Source organism: Lagopus leucura, unplaced genomic scaffold (genome assembly GCF_019238085.1).
Source record: "Lagopus leucura isolate 7727_CA_CO unplaced genomic scaffold, USGS_WTPT01 Super-Scaffold_100021, whole genome shotgun sequence".
Taxonomy (NCBI): Eukaryota; Metazoa; Chordata; class Aves; order Galliformes; family Phasianidae; genus Lagopus; species Lagopus leucura.
In genome coordinates, this window is record NW_024962274.1 from 7,563,315 (window position 1) to 7,587,932 (window position 24,618).

General features: G+C 42.5%; 1 protein-coding gene across 1 annotated transcript in view; it reads left to right on the top strand.

Moving 5' to 3' along the window:
- The first annotated feature begins 493 nt into the window (after positions 1-493).
- The window catches only part of SCG2 (secretogranin II), a 36,129-nt gene continuing 12,004 nt past the window's right edge, over positions 494-24,618 (top strand). Inside the window, exon 1 of the mRNA XM_042878566.1 lies at positions 494-1,008. Within this exon, the coding sequence (XP_042734500.1) occupies positions 983-1,008 (26 nt within the window). The 5' untranslated portion in view covers positions 494-982. The remainder of the gene's footprint in view (positions 1,009-24,618) is intronic.

Sequence of the window (24,618 nt, forward strand, 5' to 3'; positions counted from 1 at the left end):
TGTGGGCTCTGATTTAATAAGTCTGTTTTGGAAAGATTAACCCAGCTAGTGTAAGAAGAAACTTATTTCTCTTTGGTCCACCCACTTTCTTTTAGTTATGCTATCTTCCTTCTGTCTTGTGCTCCACTCTGCCCGTATGGCAGTTGTCCAGCTGCTGTTAGAGCACAGTCTGCGCTGCTGTTTGATCCAGAAGACTGTTCTGACTCGAGACTGACTTTTTCCAGGTTTCACGAATCCTTTTTGCCACTGCAGGTGGCCTGTTTCTGTCTTCCTGAATCCTCTGGTCCTGGAGAAAGGCTACAGCTGTTGGAAACATCACAGCTTGACAACAGGAGATATTCTGAAGAGGAGAAAATAGTTTTGAGGATTTGGGGGGATTTCAAGGCCAGGTTGGACGGGGTCCTGGGCAACCTGATCTGAATGTGTATGTTTGGTGGCCCTGCCAGGCAGGGGGGTTGGAACTACATGATCCTTGAGGTCCCTTCCAACCCGGGTGATTCTGTGATTCTGTGATCTGTGGGGGGTCAAGGATCTCATGTATCTTTTAATTAGGTTTCCACCAATAACTGTCTTTGTCAAGAGAGTTTTCCATTCCCCAATTCTGACACCTAATAGGATGAACTGGCTTTCTAGTAGTTGAACGTGGGCTTTTTTTCTGAAGGCTGAACAATTTAATTTACCTTTTATAACTTCATAAGCTCCACAAATGGAAAATGAGAAAAACAGGAGAAGAATGGGTTGGGCTGTATGCTCTATTATGTGTTACAACACACTGGAGTTATAAAATGTTGCAAATGTGTATGCAGGGAACCAGGTGGGTAAACTTGCCTATCTTGCTGTCAGTGCAGTTTGAACTCTATAAACTGTTTGACCTGGCATCCTTGCAGAGATTAATTTTGTTTTTAAAAGACTTCAAAGCTGAGAGAAATTCTCTTTATCTTACCCTATTACTTGCAGTTAGATATTTTGATTCTGTCGAGTCATGAGATCGCCTTACACAGAACTCGGGTAAGTTATCAGAAAACATGCCTGAATGATCCAAGCATTGATTTGCATTACTCTTCATCATTTATTTTCTTGGATGTCTAGAATGTACAGTCAGTGTTTTCCTTCAGGGATTTTTCTAATCTTTAAATGTGCGTGGTTATTGCATGGTTATTCAATGTTTTTCGTTGTACCTTCCTTCCCAGTCTGTTTGTATCTTCCTAGGGAGCTTTTTTCTCCATTATTGGTGAGTGGGAACACTTTGGCACAACATAGTAGCTATGCAAGTTGTCAGCTCACTTTTCTTTTTGTGTCTTGTCTCTTAGTGAAGCTGTGGTAAGTTGGTTCATAGCATCATGCTGCACCTTTTATAATTACTTTATCCATCTGTTTTCTCTGTGTTGATGTCAAAGACATACTTTCAGCTTTGAAAAAGTAGTGAAATTGCTGAAGGGCTTTTAATAGCTCTGAAGATGCATATTTTTTAATAGTAAATTAATGAAATTGTAGGAGTTGTATATTATTTTCTTCTGATTTAAATTGAAGTTTAGAGTGTTTAATTGATGAAGAAATACTTACTGTGGTTTTGTATGTGCTCTTTCCAAACCTAGCTCTTTACTTTTATAAGTGTCTTCTGTTCTATGAAATCATTGGTAGTTTCATTTACTTTACTCTTTTCTTGAGCCAAACTGTGATTCATACTCTTATAACTGTTAAATTTACTGAGTTTTCGAGTATATCAAAATAGAATTTCCAAAAAGTCTTATTGGTATAACGTGTCTGTTCAGTCATTTTAAAAAGAGCAGTAGGATTTCTTTCTCTTTTATTTCATATGAATAATACCCTACGAGAAAGAAATAGATGAACACAAAGCTTGTATTCATATTTTTTACAGCCTCCAGTGAGAAAAGGGGTCACTCACCTAAGCAATGCTACTGGAGCATTCAGATCAACCCAACTCTCACTTAGTATGTTCCTTCTTCAAAAAGAAAAGGCCCAGATGAAGCTCAGTTATTGTCAGATTGCTGTACATCACTGTCAATACGTCTGTGCTTCTGTCTTTATGGAACTTGGTTGCCATCCACAGAACTGTGCAATGACCAGTGCACTCTGGAGTACAGTTCATCAGAAACTTTCACGTTTCCTTCTATCTCAGTTGATTTTTCTTAATGCAGGCCATTCTGTATGTTCTCTTTGAAGTGTTGCCACCCATTTCATCTGTCTGCTACTGATGTTTCCCTTTTCAATCTGACTGTCCTGGGACACGCTCAGTAGCTTTCTGAGCTTATTACTTAGTGAAATTATTATATAAAAAAATTATTATATATATAAAAAAAGATTCCTTAACAGTTTTCCCAAGTTCACTAACAACTTTTGCAGTTATCTAAACTCTTACCTTGCTGACAAATTTCAAGCACGTCCTACTTTGCAAAATAGCATTTACTAAAATAACCTTTAATCATGGTCTTGTTAGCCTAGATTCCCGTTCTTGCTTTTGCCAGCTGCATTTCAGAGAAAGCTTTTTCATTTTCTTGTAAACATCTCAGCCTGGAGGATCCTTAGTGTGATCTTACTACTTACCAGTTGTGACAGGACTGGTTCTCTGTCATGCAACTAATTGCAATTCGTGAGTTGTGACATCTTTGAACATATCCTGACAATTGAAGAGAGACTCAGATAAAAAGAAGTGCAATAATGGCAGAAGGAATGTTACAGAGTATGACAAATCATCATGAGATAGGAGCAGGAGTGTCAGGATCTCACAGGATTCATGAGTTCTTTGCATTTCTGTTACTTTTTTCATTGTACGTTTCTAATTGCTGTTGCTTATTGAAAGGCGTCAGCTCTCAAAAATAACTCAAGGGCAACTGGCATTTTGGTTATCTCTTATCAGCCTTTGTTTAACAAAAAGCCATTGAAAGTGAATCTTCAAAACCCTTTCTTTTCCTCCTACTACTAAAAGAAAAACTTTGTTTTCAGAAACCTGTAGGAGACTTATTTTGAAGTTTAGATACGATTCTGTGTCTATATTTTTGTTGGCAGAATAATGCTGTATCTGTGAACAGAGTCTTTCATTTACTTCACATTCCTTCCAATAGGTTACATGTTTGTTTGCTGTTTTTACCCTCTGATTAACACTGTGCTGCATTGGAGTAATACAGCATGCAGTAATGGTACTTTAGGGGTCAGGAGGAATTGGTTTATAAGGAAGGATTAGACGAGTTTAACAGTGTGAGTGAGGCTTTCAAAGATACCTAGAGACATTAAATCAACAGTCCCATCAAAATAACAAGACTTGATGCATATCCTAAAGAGAGAAAACTCCTACCTGTGCTAGTTAATGATGTTCTACTCCACTAAAAATGTGTTTGATATGCTTTTGTTAGCACAGCTTCTGTGTGAGAGGGGAATGTTGCTTTCACCGTGTGTAAAATGTCTACAAGCAGAGGTCTCAATTGTGCAGACAGTCACTGGTGGGATTTTCATTAACGTTATGAGCAGGGACTCTGCATCATTATTTTACATAAAGATATATTTTTTTTGTTTTAAATAGCTGCCAAGAACTGGTGAGCTCAGAGCAGGTAAAAGCATCCTTTTGGAGAATGTGACGACATTCCTATGGAATTCAGTGAAGGGCATGGTCCTTTGCAAGGTCATAGTAGAAACGAAATACGGTTGTTGACTCAGGTATCTGTTAGGATTATTCAGGATGTTTTTTCATGAAGTTAGCGGGTCTAGGTTGAGGTGTAGCAGTGAAAGCTTAGTGTTCAGAGCAGGAACAAAGGGCTGTGCTGCAGGATACTTAATGTTTGCTGTCATGGAAACCTGTTGCCTTGGAACATGACTAATGAGACCCAGGTTAAAGGAAAGGAAGAAGCCATTCTTGAAATTACTCTCCAGCAAACCCTCATGAAGACCAAGATATTTGGTATATATTACCAAAACTTACATTTATTTCAGGTTCTGTTGGCTGATTCATTTAACCTTGTCCTTTTATTTACTTAGCAGCTCTAGTAACAAGGAGTTTTAATAAAAAGAATGCTATGAAATACTTTAAAGCTCATCTCTAGACCTTCTAGAAATAACTAGCTTCTTATTTCGTACTTCTTTCCTAGCGTGCTACAGTATTTGTCCAAATTCTGTGGCAGGGCCGTGTTGAAAACAAACTGGCAGATGAGGGATCCTGCAACATGCTGGGAATTCCCACCCAGCAGTTCAGATGAGCAGAGGGAGTTTGGCTTTGGTTGTCATTCATTTTAAAGAATAGCTCAGATATGTGAGCGAGGGTACATATTCTGTGTACGTATTCCTATGAAAAAACTGGAGGGGTACCTCAAAGTTTACTTCCCCTTTCTGTCACCTCCTTTTCAAGTTCTGCTGAGAATTCTCTTCCAGAGCTTCTTGCTCCAAAACCAGTGTGCATCATTACACAGCAGATTCTGTAACAGAGAGCAGAAATACTAAAGTCTTCTGTGAGCTGATGTTTTTCCTCCTGCAAAGGTGAATTTTGTATGTCTGATAATGAGTCCTAATTGAGCAAAACAATGCAGGGTTTGGAATCCCTAGGCACACAGTGACAAATCTGTTATGGCTCGTCACGGTTCTCAGATGCTTCCTGGACCAGAATCTTGCATGATAAATGGCCAGCAGCTGTGTGAGCCTCGCTGCCTTGCAGAGATCATGCTTCAGGGTCCTCTGGAAGCTGACGGTGAGAAGGCAACCTTAGCAGAGCAGAGCTGATAACAGCAAATCAGAGTGGAACATCTTTAAAGAAGTTTCAGGTGAAATGATATGTTCTTTCTTTATTTCTTAGTGGACTTGGGATATGCTTGGGGTGAGCTGGAGAACTGTATTGAAAGAACAATCTGACAAAGTGGCAAGAAAGGAATATTCTGCAAACAACAAAATGGGACTTGGGTTTTGCAAGGTGGCAGCTGCATTTGGGGTGAAAGGATTTTTTTCAGGTGTGTATTGTCAGTGATAAGGTGGTCCTAGTCCTTAAAAAATAGCTTGGGTGGTTGGTTTCTGTTTGGCAGGATTAACACAAATTGGTAACATTCTGCTGGCAAAACAGGGAATGCAGAGGGCAATGAAATATTAGAAATTATTTTAAATGTAATAATGAAATGTTGATACATTCTGACATTCCCATCAGGTCAATGTGGAGAAAACCCCAACATTTAATGTGACAGTTTTGCCTGAAACAATGGAAATAAGCACAGTGTCAAAAACATTACCTAGGAATGTATACTCCAGTATTCATGTTTAAACCTGCCGTAAAAGACTGGACCTCAATAAATCATTTTGTTCACCCTTCAGTCCCAGGCAGGATCAGCTGCCCTTCAGCTGTATCTGGGTGATATTTCTCTGACTTCTCCCAGTCAGACTGTAGTGGAGATCCTAAAATGTTCCTGGACAGTCTGTCCAGGAGCTGAACTGCCTGCCAGAGGGAACCCTTCCCAATGCCCCCCCTCCAGCTCCCTTTCCTGTAAGATGATCCCAGCATTTCTTATGATAGTAAGCATGGACGAAGAAATCTTATTGCATTTCTCTATGCAGCACGCTTTGAAAGGACTTTGCTTTGCTGCCTGCAGCTTCTAGGTGACACAGATCAATGAGGTGGGTGGGCAGCTGTGCCTTCAGGGTGGTGTACCTCAGCTCCCATGTGTGAGCCATATTCAGCTGTGGCTTGTGGTTGCTTGTCAAAAAATTGAAATAGGAACTGCAGTGATGGGAAGTGAATGTTAGTTGGGGCCCATGGACGACATTATGAGATGTATGTGATCTTCAGGCCCACTAGGATTTCTTTGCTAAACGATTGTAGGAGGATGCACAGCAGAAGAGATGACAGTGATTGTGGTGTGCTTTGCTGCCTGGGTTCAAACAGGCACCCAGAAGCCAGTTTTGTTGTGAGGGTTCTAAAGTAATGTAAAAGCAATATTGATCTTCATTTACTGTTTATTGATTTGTATAGATCTGTAAAGAAGAGTTGGGTGGTCTCTTCTGATAGCAGGCTGCCTGTAATGCTGCTTTTCGTAGAATCATCATAAAATAGCTTGAGATAGAAGGGACCTTTAATTAAAGGCCATCTGGTCCAACACCCCTGCAGTGAACAGGGATACCTACAGCTCCATCAGGTGCTCAGAGCCTGCTGCAGCCTGACCTTTGGTGTCTTCAGGGGCAGAGCATCCACCACCTCCATGGGCAACATGTGCTGATGCTTTGCCACCATTATTGTAAAAAAAAAAAAAACTTCTTATGTGCAATCTAAATCTCCTCTTTTAGTTTGAAACCATTTCCTCTTGCCTTATCACAACAGGCCCTGCTAATGTTTGTGTCCCCTTCCTCCTAACAGCCTGTCTTTAGGCACTGACAGGCTACTCTTAGGTCTCCCCATAGTCTTCTGTTCTCCAGGCTGCACAGCCCCAGCTCTTAGCCTTTCCTTACAGAGGTGTTCCATCCCTTTCAAGCATTCCCTGATCATTCAGCCTGTTTGTGTGTTCCAGGTCAGTTGCTTTGTTCATCCTCAGGTTTTTGTGCCCAGCACTGGGGCCTGAGCCAGCAAGCAGGAAAAAGTGCATGTGGGAGCAGGGCTGTACTGCGGCAGCATTCCCCAGCCCTGGCACTGCATCAGCTGTGTGTGTGAGCCCTAACAGAGTACCTGTGGGGAAGAGACTTGGTGAGAGCAGAGTTCTGGCTCACAGTAGCACGCTGGGGATCTTGGCATTGCTGACTGCGAGCAGTGCTGCCCTGCAGCAGCCAGGAGCTGAGCTGTGTGTCTGCTGCCCGCTACAGGCCAAGAGTGCTCCTGGTCAGGCATGCCACTGCAGCCTGCGCTCGGCCCTGGGTGCAGAGCTAGCACAGTGCCTGGGCGGCAGTGGAGAGCATTACCTGGGCAGCTGCAAGAACTGTGCATCTGAGTGAACTTTGAGCACCTGGGGAGAGGCCCAGCCCTGCTGGTGATGTTCCTGGAAGCACTGCCAGGTTCTAGCAGGAGACCTTAACGCTGTTGGTTTTGTTTTGAGTCAGGGTCTAATGCACCAGCCTGCACAAGGAGGTATGCTTGATGTGTTGAACAAAAACAGGTTGACCGTCAGAGGGAGCAGGCAAACAGCAGAGATGACCCCTGGCCAAACAGCGTGTGCCTGGGAGGAAGCTCAGGCTGTTAGGTTGATACCTTTTTTTATCTTTTTAATGAAACCTCCTTCCTGCCATTTCAGAGGAGTGGAGGCTTTGACGTCATGTGCTGATGAGTCACTGCTTTTAACAGGCCAGCAAGCAGGGACTGAGAGAGCTGTCTGGAGCAGCTGCTCTGTTAATCATTCACAAAAAGCTCAGAGAAAGCTCAAGGGGAATGCTTGTGAATAATTAAATTTCTGTTTTCATTATGAAGACTCAGTTGATTTACCTGGATCTGCTAGCATCCCAGGTACTGGGGAGCGAGGGGGAAGGACAGTTATCTCACTGATGTGTTGATATCCCTGTAAATAACCTTTGGAGTCCTCAGTGTCAGTCAGGCATGTCTATGATTTAACAGTTTCATGCAAAGCTTATGTAACATAGCTCTCATCACCAGCTACTCTGTATCTATCTCTGTAGCTACAACCTGTTTGACAACATCTGTGTATTCCAGAGGAAGCAAGTGCCTTAGACAGGGCAAGGTGTGTATTTTACAGGAAGACTGAAGATCTGCCATATCTCATAGCCTGCTGCTATCCACCATATACATTCTCAAAGGAAGAAGAGCTGCCCAGCTATGTTCACCAATGCTTCTGCTCACCTGTGTCTTTCTTCAGGGGGTCGTTTGTGAGGCAGCAGTCCATCATTTCAAGTTCATGCTGATTCAGTGTCTTGGGAAGATGTGTTGTACTCGTCATTGCCATGAGCCTAAACTCCAGATGCTGACATGCAGTGATCAGAGAGCTTATTAGGTTCAGCTTCAGAAGAGTAGGACTTACCTCCACCAGGGTCCAGGTTGGATGCATTCCTGTATGATGAATTATTCACTGTTCAGCTCATCTCCATTGTTCAAGTGCTTCAGGCAATAGTTGCTGTCTTTTACCCAGAGATGGAGTTAGATGAGCACTTTCACTCCTAAAGTAATCCCATTACCGAAGTGTGCAGTAAAACCAGGAAAACAGAGTGTTAGATTAACTTCACCCACACAATGGGACTGCTGGGCAGCGAGGGCAGTGAGGTTGCTTGTGGATATTTACTTCAATCGCCTACAAGGATGTGAGTGGAAAGTTGCTATTCTGGCTGACGTTGGAAGAATGGAGAAAAAAGTATGCTATGAAATCACTTGAGTCTGAAAAACCTTTCTGCCTTTGGGCATTGTGTTCATGGATTTATGATATCCCACTGATGTGTAGGCAGAAGCTGTTTTCAAGCTCCTATTCATTTCAAGCTCTGGGAAAACTGAAATACTGAAGGATGTATTTCTAATAGATTAATGATGTTATATCTAGCTTTATGAATAATCAGAGATATTATGAGATTCAAAGCACCGCAAGCCAGTGAGTCTGGGATGTGGGATAGAGCCCCGCTTGAATATCACAGCTTAAGGTGGTTATTTATGCTAGCAGGGGAAAACGTATCAGGAAATCAAATCTTGCTTGTGGATAGAGCGCATTTTGTATGGTGTATGATAATAATGAAAGTGATCTTTCAGAGCAAAGTTGGTATTAAAATGCTGTGGAACACTGAAAATAGAAGAAATCAAACAGGAACTTTTGAAGCATGGGAATAAAACAAAATCAAAAGGAGAAAATCAGTTAAAATCTAGAAAGAACAGTTTCTGAGGCCTTGTGTCAAATGTCGTGCGGCAGTTGACTCAACAAAAGATGCTTTTTTGATTTGCTTATTAAAGGGACCTACTGAAGAGTCACTGTTCCTGAGAAATCAGATGCGTTGCATAGTTAAGAATCATATTAAAAAATAAAAGTATAAGATGTAGAGGTAAGAAAGCAATAAAGCCTGAAGAGGTTATTAAAAGCCTCCCAGAGAAATTGCCCATGTGAGATATATTGCAAAACTGAGCAGCAGTTAGCAACGAGAAATCTGAGACGCTGAAGCCTGACTGTGTGATGCTGAGTTCCTTGGGGGCCTCTCTGTGTGGATGAAGGCACCTGCAGGCTTTGCTGTGGCTTATCAAGGCTGGAAGTATTCTCTGTGCAAAGGGCAGGCAGGTTTACAAACAAGCTTGAAAACTCACATTTTTCTCTTCTAATTACAAAGCAAGTATAGTTTATTTTAAAAATAACCGATGCAGCCAGCCATTTAATCCTTTGCTCTCTGTACCCAGCAACAAAGTTTGAGTTTGTCTGGAAAAATAATAACTGGAGAGTGATTCACATGATTAGCAAGCTCCATCATTGGGATGCAGGCCTGCCTGCTGCATCTGCTTTCTGGTCAGAGTAGAAGATGCTGCAGGAAAAAGCACAGTGTCTATAGGGTCAGCTCATGGCTGCCTTACTTCTGGCCTCTTAATTTTTGCTTAGGAGAGCTTGTCCAGACTCCTCAAACCTCTTGCCTCTCTGAGGCTGCAGTCAGTGCCTTACTCACACAGCAAATCTTGTACTGCCATAGTTTGTGTTATATTTGTCATTAATAATTGATGGATTACTCAAAGGTTGCATTGTGACATTTCTATTATTTGTTTCCTCCATAAGAACAGTTTAGTAAGTTAAATTAAACAAGTTAAAAACTTTGAAGAGATGTTTCTCCAATGCCTTAGGATTTCTTCTGAGTCAGGACTGAGTTTCTTTTCCAGTATCCATTCTTGGTGTGACACCACCCCACATGATTTACAAAGAACTGTATGTCATGTGTCAACCAAGACATCAGATGACTCCAACATGCCAGATGCAAGCTAGCATCACAGGTAAGGCATCAAAGGCCTGACCTTGGTGCAATTGCTGCCTAATCTTTGTTTCCCAAAGCTCAGAGGCATCCCCAGAGTCAGTCATGGTTCAAGCCATGTCTCTGCCCATGAAGATGGGGCACCCTGTTGCAGAGCATGGGCTGATGTGCTCAGTGCAGGGGCAGGGCTGGTGCTGGCCAGGGCAGCGGTGACAGTGTGGCTGTGATCCTGCTCCCAGCCCTGTGCCAGGAGTCTAGTCACTGTGGAGCATGCTTTGAGCATTTAACAAGACTAAAATTAGCTTTTTTGAGCACCCCCTGCTTTGTCAGCCTGATTCTTGCGTGCCACAAGCGCTGCTTCTCTATGCTTTATTACAGGGACTCTGCATGTTCCCATGAAGCTGTTCTGCATTTTGAGAGTGTGATAGTGTGTCTCCGAAGAGAGGCAAGGACGTGTCTGTCTTTTAGCTCCAAGCCTCCTGGAAAACAAGGTCAACCTGATTGTTTTTAGAACAGATGGCTTCCTTCCATGTAGTACCATTTCCCTGGCTAAGTGCAGTCTGACTATACATAAATATCAGATGCAGCTATATGTAGATTTATGAGAATACTAGAAAATTACAAGGTTGAGAGAATTCAGAGCTGCTGAAAAATATGACCATATGTATATTTTCAGTCAACACTTTAAATAACTACTTTTCTTTGTCTCCAATAGGCATCTTTAAACTAAGCTAACATAGCAGATGACAGGTTATCCCAGTCCCTCCTGGGAGAGGATTTCAGTGGAAGATGGCTGGAAGCAACTGCACGAGAAGAGCTTGATATATTCTGAGTCGTGTCCCGCAGTGGAGGCAGGTTTCTGAGGCAATGTGAGCTCAAAAAGATCTAATCTGGATACTGCAACAAGAGAATGGCTGTGGTGCATGGGTAATGAGACTAGAAAGAATGCAGGTGGATTAATTGGACACAAAGATTAATTTGCTGTTCCTGAGTAACCGCATCCTGCTGTCAGTTTTGCTTGATATTTTTAAAAGAATTTATAGCCTTGGCTTATACTGTGTTTAGTGGCTGTAATGGGAAATGATGGTGCCCCAAATTCATGTCTCCCTGTATTACAACAAACTCGAGAAGTGTGGGAGTGACCTACATGCCGTATGCAGGAGAGGGTTGCTTCAGATTTGTTTTGTTTGTCAGGGTATTTCTGTGCTTTTCTGCGTCCCATAGAAATAATTCAGGTTGTATTAATCAGTTATTTCAAATAATGTTATACAGGAGGGAGGAAGACCGCTTGACCTTCAGAGGCCCATTCCTGTTCTATTTTCTGTAAGAATGTGGGTTGCATCAGCTGGGACTGTGATTGATGGAAGGTACTTGCCTTTCTGTGTAATGGAGAGAAACAGTACCCCTGGTACACTGTGGGGAGCCCTGTCTCTGCAGGGCTGGAATCCAGAGCCCTTCCCTCCAGCTTTATTTCATTAACTCCTTTCAGAGAATACAGCAGGAGCATAATCCAATCACTTCGGAGTTGGGAGGAACTGGCGCAGGGTAGGACACTCCAGCTCAGTAAGGAGAGATGCTGCTCTGTGACTCATTTCCTGCAGCCAGCCACTGAGTCACTGTCCGCATTTATTGCTAAGAACTACGTGAAAACCTCTGAATGGATTCCTGGGTAGCTGGTGTTCTATTGAACTTCAGATACAGTAGGAGGCACTTAAAGACACGGAGGGGGGATGTTGCCTTCTCCAAGGCCACGAACTTTGTTGAAGTAGGTAGAGATGTAGCAGCTAGCTTAACAGTGTGCAGGTTTTCTTTGGCCTGCAGGCCACGGCTGAAAAAAAAGGGCTGAAACACAAATACAAGTACTTTACAAGGGTTTAAATATGAGCTAGAGGTGAAATGAATTTCATTTAAAGAAATACAGGTTTTTGTTTTGAGATGAAAACTAACTGAACTCAGTAAACCCCTGCATTCTTATCAAAATGGCTCTTTTGTTTGAAGCCATTCATAAATCCCACAGAGAAAAATACCAAAATAAGGTATGACTAGACTAAAGTGAAGCTAGATGCATCATTTATTTTTCAGTAACTTTAGGATAGCCAGCCTCAAAATATTGTATATTTTCATCTTTCTTCATGTGAATTTGTTGTCTAATGCCATCTTTATATACTGATGCAATATGATGTAATATTCCTTCACCCAAATATAGTATTATGCCAAAAGACTTGCTTAGGTTGACCTGCCAGAAGGCAAACATTATGCACAGACCTACTTTTATGTAGGCATCCTTTCTGCTTCCAAGTAGAAGTGATCCTGGTCATGAGAGTTGTTGACCACATACCTGGCAGTATTCATCAGCCCACCTGTTAGAGCAAAATAGTTTCTTTTTACTTTCTTAAGATCTAGTAAACATTCAGAGTGACCAAAGATCACCATTCCAGAATGGTGGGCCAGTTCTGTTAGCCTAGTTAACAACAACAACAACAAAAAAGACATAAATAGAATGTAGGGCCAACTCTGGATCCACTCATCCCACAGTTCTTGCATGGTGAATTCAGCCAGTGCTCCCAGTGGGGTCAGCAGTGACACACCTGGGCTGAATCTTGGGCTACTTATGATCTAGCCTAGCATGGCAGTAGTTGGGGTTATGGCAGAAAGCAGCAGGACTGCCTCGTCCTGTTCTGGATGCCTTAGCAGGGAGCAGGATCTGGTGCAAAGCTGGTGGATTCATGGTCCTGTGCTTCTGGTGCTTGTGTTTCTGCTCCTGCACAGCTGTGGGCATCACAGCAGCCAGGAGTTCGGTCAGTTCATACATCCTCCCATGTATGAAACACACAGACCAGAATATTTAATGCCCTAAGTAGGCCATTATGTGAGACAGCTAAGAAATTAGGGAAAAACAAAGCAAAACCTGGCTCCAGAAAATCTGATTAGTGGTCTTTTTTTTTCTTTTTTTTTTTTCTGGAAAGTGCTGGCAGCAGAAATATTTTGTTTTTGTTGATCCACAGAGATTAGCTGACACTAAATGACTGAAGCTGAGCTGGGACTGACGTGTATGTCCGATCTCCATCTGCACGGTCTGAAACAATCTTCATTTTTTTCCTGTGTGAGTTTCAGTGTTTTGTTCAGAGGCAAGTCCCTGAAACTTAACTTCCCAAGGAACTCATGAGTGGTTTTTCTGGATTTGCTCGTTATAGAGTGCATCTTTCTTTCCCAGTTTGGATGCTTATGAAGAACCTATGGTCAGATAATTGGAGAGAACTGAGATTGGTTAACTAACGTGTTACCAGCCCTCAATGGTGACTCATGCACTCTTAGTGTAGTTTGGCTTGTCTTTCCCATGTCTGTACCCTCATTATGACTGCCCTTCCTGAGGACAAGGGACCAGCCCTGAAGCCTGAAAGTAGCCTCTGAATTTCTGCACTCATAAATTTGCTTTTATTGGTTGTATTTGGGATATGTTATCGAAGTGAATTCCTAGTAGGATGTTGAATGTTGCTGAATGCTGGGGTTTCTTTCTTTTTTTGAGCTATGCTTTAATTAGTCCTCTTTTATCATTTAAATCATATTACAATACTATGAATCAATGTTTATTTTGGAAGAGGAAACTAAATCTATCAAAGCAATTAGAAAATTAGAGGTTTTTCTGAGCTGGTGAGCAGCCTTAGGGGGAGTGGGGGGGTTGTTGCTGTTGCTGCAGACAAGTTTTTAGAAAAGTCTCTGGGTAAGGTTGTATCATTGCCACAGCCCTCACTGACAAAACATGCCGTAAAAGCAGAATCCCGTTGCTTAGCAACTTACAAGAGATGATTAACCCTTTGCAGCATGGACAGTTGTTCTCCTATAGGATGACATGCAATTATCAGAAGGGCAGGATCATACAGCGACAGTATGGAGTAAAAAGTGACTAAAAATAATCTGAGGTTATGATATTCAACAGCACTGCCAGTATTTCTTCATATGACCTCTAGAATTCCTGCTTGGTTTAAAGACTGACTCTGTCTTGATATTGTCCATGCACAGGAAGCCTTAAAGCAGAGTAGTAGCGACAGTAGGTAGGGAAGTTCCTCACCTCTCATCTCCTTCCAGTGCAACAGGGAAATTCTGAAGACCATTTCAGGCTAAAATCTCTCCTTTTAATTAAAAGTGGTACCAATCTCTGAGGTTGACAGGATGAAAAATTTCCATTTCCTTCTTTGCAGAGGGCCTAAAATTCAGTAAGAGTGGGTCAGCAGGAATGTGCGGGTGTGGTGGTTGTGTGCTGCAGCGCAGAAGTTTTCTGTATGTTGTCACTAAGATGTTCCAGCACTTGAGTCGATAACTTCTTCAGATGTGATCACTTGGACAGTGTTCATCTCATCCAGCTTCAGCTGTCTTAAAAATGAAGCGTGGAGTCTAGACATGTATAGGCAGAGCGAAAGGAGCAGTTGCACTGGGTAATTCATTACGTCGCTTCTCAGCACATCCTGGGGTGGGCTGGGCTGCCCTGGTTTGCCCCTTTGGAAAGCAATGTTGAAAGACCAGTTTGTGTTGTGGCCTGTGGGGAGTGCTGGGTGAGAGGAACACAAGCCTGTGATTTTAGCAGTATCTTGTGTGGCATTATTTCCACAAGGATGATTTTCTAGTGTTCAGTATGCTGCTTAATAACAGTGAAAGTGAAACAGGGTTTTCAATTGCAGCTGTGGAAAAACACTCATATGGTAACAAAGCTCAAGGCACAGACAGAGGATTTTAAATTGCAAAGGCCTCCCTTTGTGAAATTAACTAGTAATAATGTCGAGAATTGCCCTGAAGCAAGAAACACTCTGAGTTTCACCTCTCCCCCTTGTAATTTTGCAGCCGCAGCAATTAATTTCTGTAACTATTGGCCCCAGTTCTGGTAGCTGCAGAGTAGATTGGGGCTGTTGGCTGCTGAGAACAATTGCTGCATACACATTATGCATGATATGTAATTGATGGACTTTGTGCATCATCATCCCCAGTACCTTTGTGTATTTGCTGCCATTAATGGAGTAAATTATCTTAGCTAGAAAACAATTTGTATTTGGTAGCGTGAAGATTGCGTGTTCTTCTTGTTTGCTGAAGGGTTAATTGTGACCTTATCAGAGATGTAGAATCAATCCAGATGACAAAGTGCTGTGAACACAGCCTTTCCTGTTGCATATCTGAATGCCATCCCTGTGTCCCTCTGTCTTTGGTCAGTATGATTTTGTATGGTTCTATCAGGGCAAACACAGAAACTGCTAGAGAGCTTGTTACCTTGTTCACAAATGTGTTCACCTGATGCATTTAAGGCTTTGAGCTCCAGAAGGCACCCAGTGTGACAAACAAGCCGAGTGCAGGCCACTTGGTGTTTTGCACTGCAGCTTTTCGTATGAATCTCCGTGCCACTGCAAGATCTCTAGGGAGATCAACGCTGTAACAGAGGCACAAACGAATGCAGAAATTTCTGAGTTGTTAGCCAGATTTTTTACTGCTGTTTTGAACATACTCTCTTAACTCACCAGCAGCAAAAGAAACTTCTACCTCTGATGTCTGAGCTATTTTCCTTTAGCTACCGCGAGTAAGGAGACATAGCTTGCAAATTGGGATGTTGTGGCATTTGACTAGAATGGATGGATTCAGCCTGTCTGAAATGCAATTTCTCTTGGAGCCTATCAAGAGGAAATACCCATCTATCTTCCCTTCGTGCTTGCTGCTGTGTCACACAGAGGGACAGAATGCATTATTAGCCCAGCCTTGTACCACTCCTTGCATGTGAGTTACAGTGCTTTGGTTATGAGCTGGTAATCCTAAGCTCATGCATGTTTGTTTTAGGGCAGAGAAGAGCCAGGGTAGGTGTGAAATAAATGCCTATGTGCAAAAAGTCCTGTGTGTTCCAGAAGAGAGACAAGAGTTAAAGCACGTTTCCTGGGGATTAGGAGGGGAAGGGCCACAGTGTCCTACACTCTGGTGAGAGAACAGCACCTGCAGCCCTGCTCCTCTCTCTCCCTCTCTCCTCAGACACTGAGACTGGAAATGGGATCACCAACTGGTGGGTGTGCTGGGGGGTAGCAGGCATTCAGACCCTTTGCTCGTATTTGGCTAGGATCTCAATTTGTGTTCTTATGTGTGTTTATAGGGGTAGGTTTTCACAGAGTTGAGGTCCCAGAACTTAAGTTTTGAAGGGAAGCAAACTTAAGAGGGGGTTTTTGTGGTCAGTAGGACTGTCAGAAAGCAATGTGTACGGTTGAGTCTTGTTGCCTTTGGGGAAATACTTGGGACGTTTTGTACCTGCCTGACTCAGATTTAGTAAGCAGCTGAAGGCTTCCTGATCTTTGTGATTCTCCTCTCTGCAGGAGAATCTGCACTTCTGCAAGATTGCAACATACTTTGTACTAAAACACAGTGTAAGTGATGCATCCTGGGAGTTACATGGGTCTTGAGGTGCTCTCAAGGCTGAGATCCTGTGTGCCAGAGGAGCCTTGGAGCAGCTTTGGTGCCTCAGGCTTGGAGTCTATGGAGCTGGAGCCATTTGTCATGTACTGGCCTCTCCCCTCCTACACGGGAGGAGAGATATAGGGCAGAGGAAGCTGGAGTGCCCTGACGGGACTTGCCCTACCTCCATAGGGTCCAGGCCAGGTAGTTCTGAGTCAGCTCTGTGCTGGCCCTGCACTGGGTCTGTTTATTGGCAAACACGTGCCTGCATCTACCCACGGGATCAAGTTCACTAATCCCCAATTTAGAGGGAAAAGTGCAGATATTCTTCAGGTCCAGGTGTGCTTCAGCCATCTGAATTGTGAACAAATACCCAATGCATTAAATTCTAGTCATGAGAATGGGGAAATTAAAGTCAACTAATCAAGAAATTATTGATTTTTTTTTTTAATTTGTTCTTGGTTAATATGTAGCCATCCCTTGCTATGCTTGAATACACTTGCAAACATAAAATGTGAGACAGGCAGTAAGGAGTGACTGCAATCATTTTCACAGTCTTTAATTGCAGCGGAAAGTAGTCAGTTGACCATATCTGATGTGGAAGGTCCGCTTGCCCAGGTGTTCACCACGAGGGATGGATGTGTGATTCCAGGTGAAGCTGTTGCTTTCAGTGCTGTCAACAGTGAGCCCTGGGGAGCTTGCTCTTTCAGTCAGATGACAGCTAGTGACAGATTTCTTACTATTTGTTACAGCGTTGATGCCTTTAACTGTATGGCACATCAGGAGAAAAAGATTCACTGTTCTGATTCAGCCGTACCTGGCCTTTTCGTTCTCACCATTTTAGCTTCATGGGATAGCTTTTAAATGTAAAGCCCGTGACATGAGATTATTTAATTGAAATGTAAACATCTGTATTTTGAATTCATCATGCTTCAGAGCTAAAATGAACTTTAATGCCATGATGCTCCAGAACACAGCAATTTTTACAAATAACTTCAGTACAAAATCACAGAAAGCTTAACTGTCCTCAGGCACAGCACAGGGGGCTATTCTGCCACATTTCTCAAATTTTTATGCTTTTTTGTGCAGCTTTCTACCCTTCAAGTTGTTTTCCCTCCTACCTGCTCAGAACCCAAGGAAAATGTTATGCTATTTTTTGATGGTAAGGAAGCCTCCCAGTCTTAAATGCTTAACCCTGTGATGGGTGTAGAAACTTCACTCTTTTGCAGAGGGAAACCAGGCACTGGGAGGCCTACTGATCTGAAGAGGTCCCTCACAGAAATCCACAGCAGACTGAGGGAGACATGTTTGTGGTTGCCCTCCTGACACGCCTCGAAGCCTTGCTCTCAGATTTGCTATTTGAATTTGCACGTAAGTTATCCCTCACGCTGGAAGCATAGCTGTCACTAGGAATATGCTCCATGTCCAATCATAAGGCAACAAGATCCAGAAAGAGAAAACCCATGACTTTGGATGAATATGCACTGGTGGTAGAGTGCTGTCTTTTCCACCCAGTTACAGATACCTCTGGGTGCCCGCGCAGACTGCAGCCAGCATGGTTGACAGACTGTTGCTGTGCACTCCCAGTAGCACAAAGCAGAGCAGAGCCTGGAATCCCATCTTAATTTCACTTAAGAAATAGAGAATGGTCACTGTGTCTGTAAATCTCCATCAACTTTTCTATTTTCAGTGACTGGGTAAAGGTGTTGCTGCATTTTTTGTTATAGAGGAGAACCTACTTTCTGTCTAGGGTCTTCTTGCAGGCTGTCAAGTGCTAGCAGAGACCAAAGAAAGGCAAGTCTTTGGCAACTCAGTTTCTTTCTGCAGGCATAGAGATTACAGTGAAGGGGTAGTCAGGTAGTTGTAGATGTTTAAAACTGTTGGCCCTTGCACTCCTTAGTTTCTTCAAAGTCTCCATGTGACTCCCTTGGCTAGAAGATGAGTGAGTGTTGATTAAGAACAACCCAGATTTTTGTCTTTATAATTAAAGAGCATGTGCTGTTTCTTCACAGAGTATTTCGAGGTCCCTATAAACTGGTATTGCAATACAGAGCCCGGAGAAGTGTTTTGCAACCATTACTCAGGGAGTTAGGTAACTTTTTATGGATACTGAAGCCAGCTCCATTAACAAGGCTTACCTATCTGGTTCTGAGAAATTTCTGGTGGTGGTGGTGGAGGCAATAGTTGATAGTTATGATTCTGTTTAAAAACTAATTTTTATTCTATCAAGAGGTAGAAAAAACTGTGGGATGATGTTGTATTTCCTAGGACATAATTCCAAGAAAGTACATACATAACAAATGCTAAATAATGAGAAGGGGATTCTGTCAGCAGATTAAATATATAATTGCTATTGAGAAAGATCAGACTCCCAAGGAATACATGACTGAATTTGATAGTAGACAAAGATGGTCATTGAAACCAAAGGTCTCCCAGTTACAGATACTCAGTGCTCTTATTGTGATCTGGAGCACCTAACTCAGTCTGATGAACATCACCACTAGTTTTGAAGTGCTTTTTGACACCCTGATCCATGTGAGTACTTTTATTTTCCTGATCCATTTTCAGAAGCATGTAATAGCAAAGTGTATATCTTCAGATGTTGCAGAGGGTTTTATGTCCCAGGATCCTGGTTATAGCTCACAGCCTGGAGCACAGATAATACCCAGTAATGAGGCAGTGTGATGTCAGATACAATGGGTGGGGAGTTATTTGTAACGAACAACTGATTTAGTTTCTTTCCTTCCAACCCTGAATGATACTGTGAGGTTTTGACTGCCAGAGATCTGCATGTGTGAAATGACAATGATTGTTTTATGCAAATGGGTTTCATGCTCTGGATCGCCCATAAGCAATTCAGGGAGATTATTTCTCATTATTTGCCATTTCAGCTGAGTGACAGGCCTTGCAAGCACAGGGCGTTGAGTCTGATTCCTGAACGAATAGCTTTCAGATTCACACGGAGCACACAAGGTGGTCTTTTAGCAGGGCTGTATGCACGTTCTCCACACAAGCTCTGATGAAAACGTGCTTCTCGTGCTTTCTGCTTCTGCACTGTGTTCTTGTTGGTGTTTGTTCATCACTTGCAAGGAACGGGAGCGTTGCCTGGTCGGGCAGTTGTCTGTGTGCAGGCAGAGCACCGGGCGCTCCTCGGCATCCCGCCCCTTCCCGCGCTTTGGGACCCGCCGCTACAGAAGCGGGCGGTTGGTGCTGCGCTGTCCGTGGTGCTGCTGAGTCGGGGGCGCGACCAGCTTTGTTCTGTGGGCGCCGCTTCAGAGAGAGGGTAATTCGTTTGTGGCAGTCGTAGCTCTGAATAGGTAATGATTAATATTTCATGGTTATTTTTCTGTAAGGCATGCGTCTTTGGAGAATGCATCGGTCTGACTCGCTTAGAGAATTATTAGAGAATGATCCTGCCTTGCTTAGCTTCAAATCAAAATGTAGTCAGGCAGTGCATGCAAATATCCTTATATTAAATGAGAACTCTCTGGCTGTCTGACTAATGCTCTGCTGCCAATACGTCAGTACAAAAGTGAGCACTTAACTTTTAGAAATTTCTGTTTCATTCTCCAGTCTTACAAGTCAGCTGTCTTTTTCTCTCCACTTGTGGTGTGGACCTCTGATCTAGATTTTACAAAAGGAATAATGAAAAACTCTTCTATGAGATCATGAATGTTAACCAATCACATAAATTGCAGCATCTTTGATTCTGATGGAAGCTGTTCTCTTTTTTCTTATTTATTTTTTACTGTTCTTGAGTCATGAGCAAACCTCCTTAAAATACGAGGGCTGCACAGAAAGCAATACCTCCTATTTTAATATGAGAGTCCATGTCATCAGAGGCAGATGTTGGTGGTATGGCAGTAGAGGCTGAACCTTTCTGCCAGTATTCCATTACATTTTGTTGCCGTGTGACAGATGGCAGCAGAGGGGCAGTTTGACAAAATGGTGTCTGACATGGAAGTGCATTTGAAGCAAAGGGGGTGTCACTGAGGCAGTGGATGGTACCTTTCAGCAGTGGCAACAGCAGGTCATCTCCACTGGTACTGATTTTGGTGAGCATGAGATGCAGGCTCTTGTTCATCGCTGGTATGTTGAAAAAAAAGCTGATGAGAATTTGCTCTATCAAATAGTGTTATTGTGCTCTTTGTGTCCATTGTCGTTTCCATGGAAATGAATAGGTGGTGGTACTTACAGAGTGACCTACGTATTTCAGGACTGTTTTTAAGAAAGGCTTAAGACATACTGTAGCAGGAAGCTGCTATGCACCATCAATCAGCATGGAAGAAAACGTGGGACAGATTCCTACTTAGGTGTATAGGTTCTATTCATTAATCTGAATTAAGTCAGACCAGAGGAAATGACACGAAAGATGATGTGTATTCCCTCAGACTATTGTAATGGCTTAATCCTTGTGCAAACAGCAATACTGGAATATAAATAATTCACAGCAGATTCTTCTGGTCCTAATCAGTGTTTCATTTTCTTGGACACAGTAGAGAAAGCTACAAAAACATGACAAAAGAGAATTAAGATTGCAGAGAAATTAGGTGTTATGAAGTGTCATCATTAAGGTGGCCTGTGAAATGTGGATTTTACTACCCCCACCCCACATCCATGCACACGCTATGCTTGTTCTTAATTACATTCACATCTACCAATTCCATTTATACGATGAAGTGGATATACATAAGTAAGCAAAAAAAGAACTGGTTCTTTCTAGGATGTTATTTTATTATTAGAATCTGTTTTATATCATAACTGTCTCAGGTTTTTAAGAGCTGTCTATAGTCTGTAAGGCAGAAAGGTGTATGTGGGAATGCAGGACAGTTCTATGCTCATCCAACACTTGTAAATAAGTTTTGGAAAGAAATGGTTTGCCGTTCTTGAAATTCCTTGAGAGCTCACTGAGACATAGGGTCATCCTAGAAATTTATCATCTTCATTATCAAAGGATTCAAAAACTTAAAAAAAAAAAAAAAAAAAAAAAAAAAAAAAAGTCTAAAAAAACCCCAAGCACCTAATAAAATAATCCCTTGTATGTGTATTTTTCTGTAGGTTCAAGTAAACATTGTTATCTGATGATCCATCTTTTTTTAGGCTAGTGCAGCTGATATGTCAAGCAAGACTTGCTCAGCATGATTAAAATTCATACTGCTTTATGAATTTAATGCTTACATCAGCACAATGCAAAATATGAAATCAAAAACTACTCTGTAGGTCAAACAGTCTTCAGATAATAAGCAATATTATCAGGGGAAGATACCACATTTATCAGTGAATTGTAGGTACCAGCAAAGATGTTGCTTTCAATGATCCACATGGCAATCAAATTTGCATGTTTGTTTTATGAATTGAGTGCCTGAAAGATATTATCTGTTGGTGTTATTTTTGTTGTTGTTCTTGAGATTCTTTCTCTTAAAGTGTCAGTTTTGGCAAGAGCACTGATTGAATGTGTTAATAATTATGAGTGAGGTTTTGTTTTGTTTTGCCTGGTGCTACAGACACAGAAAAGCCTCTGCATGTCTTTTTTGTTTCCAAGTTGATGCTGTCTTGATGCTGCTGTCAGTACAGTCTCTGAACCACGGCTGTCAAAAGTAACAACATAAAACTAGAACTAAGAATATTCAATTGTATTTTAAAGTCTTACCTAAAGACCATCGTTCACCAAACCCTGACTTCTCAAAACACATAAGCATGTTTTTATTTTTATTAAGAGAAATGAGTTTGGTTTTATGCATCTGAACCATATACTGCCAATGCTCCTGTTTTAACACTTTTAAGAAACAAATAAATGGCTATAATTTGGCTGTTTGCTTCATGGATAAACATCAGGGAAAACTGATGTTTTGTATGTGTGTGGTATATGGACCATGGTGTATGCATTCAATCCTAGGAGCAGGTTCTGCATTTCTGGCTTCTTACAGGTTAATTATGCTGGGATTTGCTCTGTTATGCTTCTCACATCAATTTATTTTTCCTAAGATTTCTCTTATACTGTAAGTCTCATTTCATACATTTAATATCACTGTTCATCAGCCTAATTACCACCCCACCCCTTTGGCACAGATCCTGAAAGTGAGACTCAAGATTCCTGCCTCAGCCCCTGGACCATCTGCTTTTTCCAGTTCAGATACGCTAGATGTAGTCTCCAGAGCAGCATTCATCTTCTCAACTGCACTGGCTGGTGTACTGCAGCTGCACCCAGGAGAACCGAGCCCTTTCTTTCTCTTCCCAGTGTCTACCATGTCTCCTCGGGTTGCAGTTCTTCCTTCACATTTCTTCTGTGCAACAGATGACAAAAACCTCCCTGCATGGTCAATAATCCATTTAGTTCATCAGGCAAGATTTTCACTGCCAGATGGTATCTGGTCTTTTGATTCAGCTTTGAGATGTACTAGTGGAAAACCACAGGCAGACAAAAAGCTCCCTGTTGACTACATACCTACGCAGGAGCACACGCAAACCACGCTCCAGGTAACCCTGACAGTTATTCATTGCAGTGCTTTGTGACCTGATTTTAAATAGCTGCAACAAATTGTTTTTGCCTTGAATTACAAATAATTTATTTTGGGCAAACCAGGCCACTTTTATGGGATCCAGCATCATGCCAAGTGTGGTAGGTAGAGATGACAGGATGCCTGCCCTTTTCTGGAAGGTAGCTGCTAGGTCCCTGGGGGATGCAGCTCATGTTTGTGAGCTGCTCCTGGCTCTAGACTCCTCTGTGCATGCAGACCTGCTGCTGGTGGGATGGCTGTGGGTGCTGGCTGCAGCACAGCATTGCAAGACTGCTCCAAAAATCTGGTGCTACAAGTCTGATGGGAAACCCATCAGACCTGACCCAGACCTTCCCCCTCAAGAGATCATCACTGAACACTGGGTTGGTTTTAGGAAGGGACACACCAGGCAATTTCCTAGGATAGTGAAACAGAAGAGGTAGAAAAATTACAGCAGTATGTGTAGAAAAGGAGAGGGCCTGGCTCCCATAAGCAGCTCTGGCTCTGTCCCAGCATGCTGTCCCTCACCTGGGAAACCTGCTTGGTCTTGAAGCTGCAAGATGTGGAATAAGGATAGAACTGGGGAAGATACTGGCAGTATCATGTAATTCAATGTCACTACCATCAGGCAAGGTCAAAATAGTATTACCTGAGTTCTTATGCTCACTGATGCCTGTGGCAGCAAAAGTCAGTTTTCCGTACTCAGTTCAAATGCCTTGTGTGAATGTGAAGGCTTTTTCAGAGTGGAAGATTCTCAGCCAGGGCTCTTTTAGATGGAAGCCAATAACTCCTGCTGGAGAAGTGCATTTCCTGCAGCCAGAGCCTTGTTGGCAGATTCCGACTGGCCAAACACGAGTATACAGTATCTATAGAATTTATGCTTGATTTTTTAGTGTATCCAGGAGAAAATTGCCAGAGTAAGGATGCTGCAGATTTCGGTTGAGATTATGCAGATTTGGGTTTGTCTCTTTAATTTTACTTTTGAATCTGCATTGCTATCCCAGCATCAAAGCAGCTGTTTTCATGACCAGCCTTCTGTCACATGGCCACAAATTGTTCATTTTGAGTACATTGCATTCAATTGGAAAAATTGCTTAGGTTTAATATTTTATAGGAGAAGCTGTGCTAATCTCTGCTAATACAGAGACTATGCTGTCCCTCTTCCCTTTTATATGATGTTCCATTTTTAAATGCTACTCCTCCATTATAAGGCAAGAAAAATTGCCTTTGATCACAGAGTCTTATTTTGGTCTCGATCTGGGAGTGCCCAGCTATGCCTGTAGCCATAAGCTGTCTGCACTCTTATTTAGATGAGATGGTGGAAGGGCTGCATTCTCACTGGGCATTTGTCTCTTCCTGAATTTATTTGTTTTTGTAGCCTTTTTCTCCCTGAATTATAGAAGGCATCGATGCTGGGAGAGCATTGCAGTCCCACTGCCGTTCTTCAAGATCCTGTAAGGAAAACCTGATCCATGCTTCGCCCTTCTTGGGATTCTCCATGCCCCTTACAAGCACAGGAAGGTAAGATGGGTCATCTGCCCATCACAGAGCTCTCCCAGTCCAGTGCTGTATTGCCTCCCAGCCTAAGAGCAGGCAGTGGCACGGGGCTTGGCGGAAGAGCAAGGCAGCAACCTGGGACTGGGAGGGCACTTAGCAGCCATGTGTGGCACACATGCAGGATTTCCCTAGGGGAAAATTGCAGCATTTTCTCCTAATTATATGGATTTTACTTGCCAGTCAAGTCTCTGATAGCTGAGAGAAATGCAAGACTGCTATCTAAAACAGCACAGAGGTCCAAGGCAAATGTTCTTCCCTGCTTGCAGAAGTGTTACAAGCTGTCATTTAGATCTCAGCCTGCTTG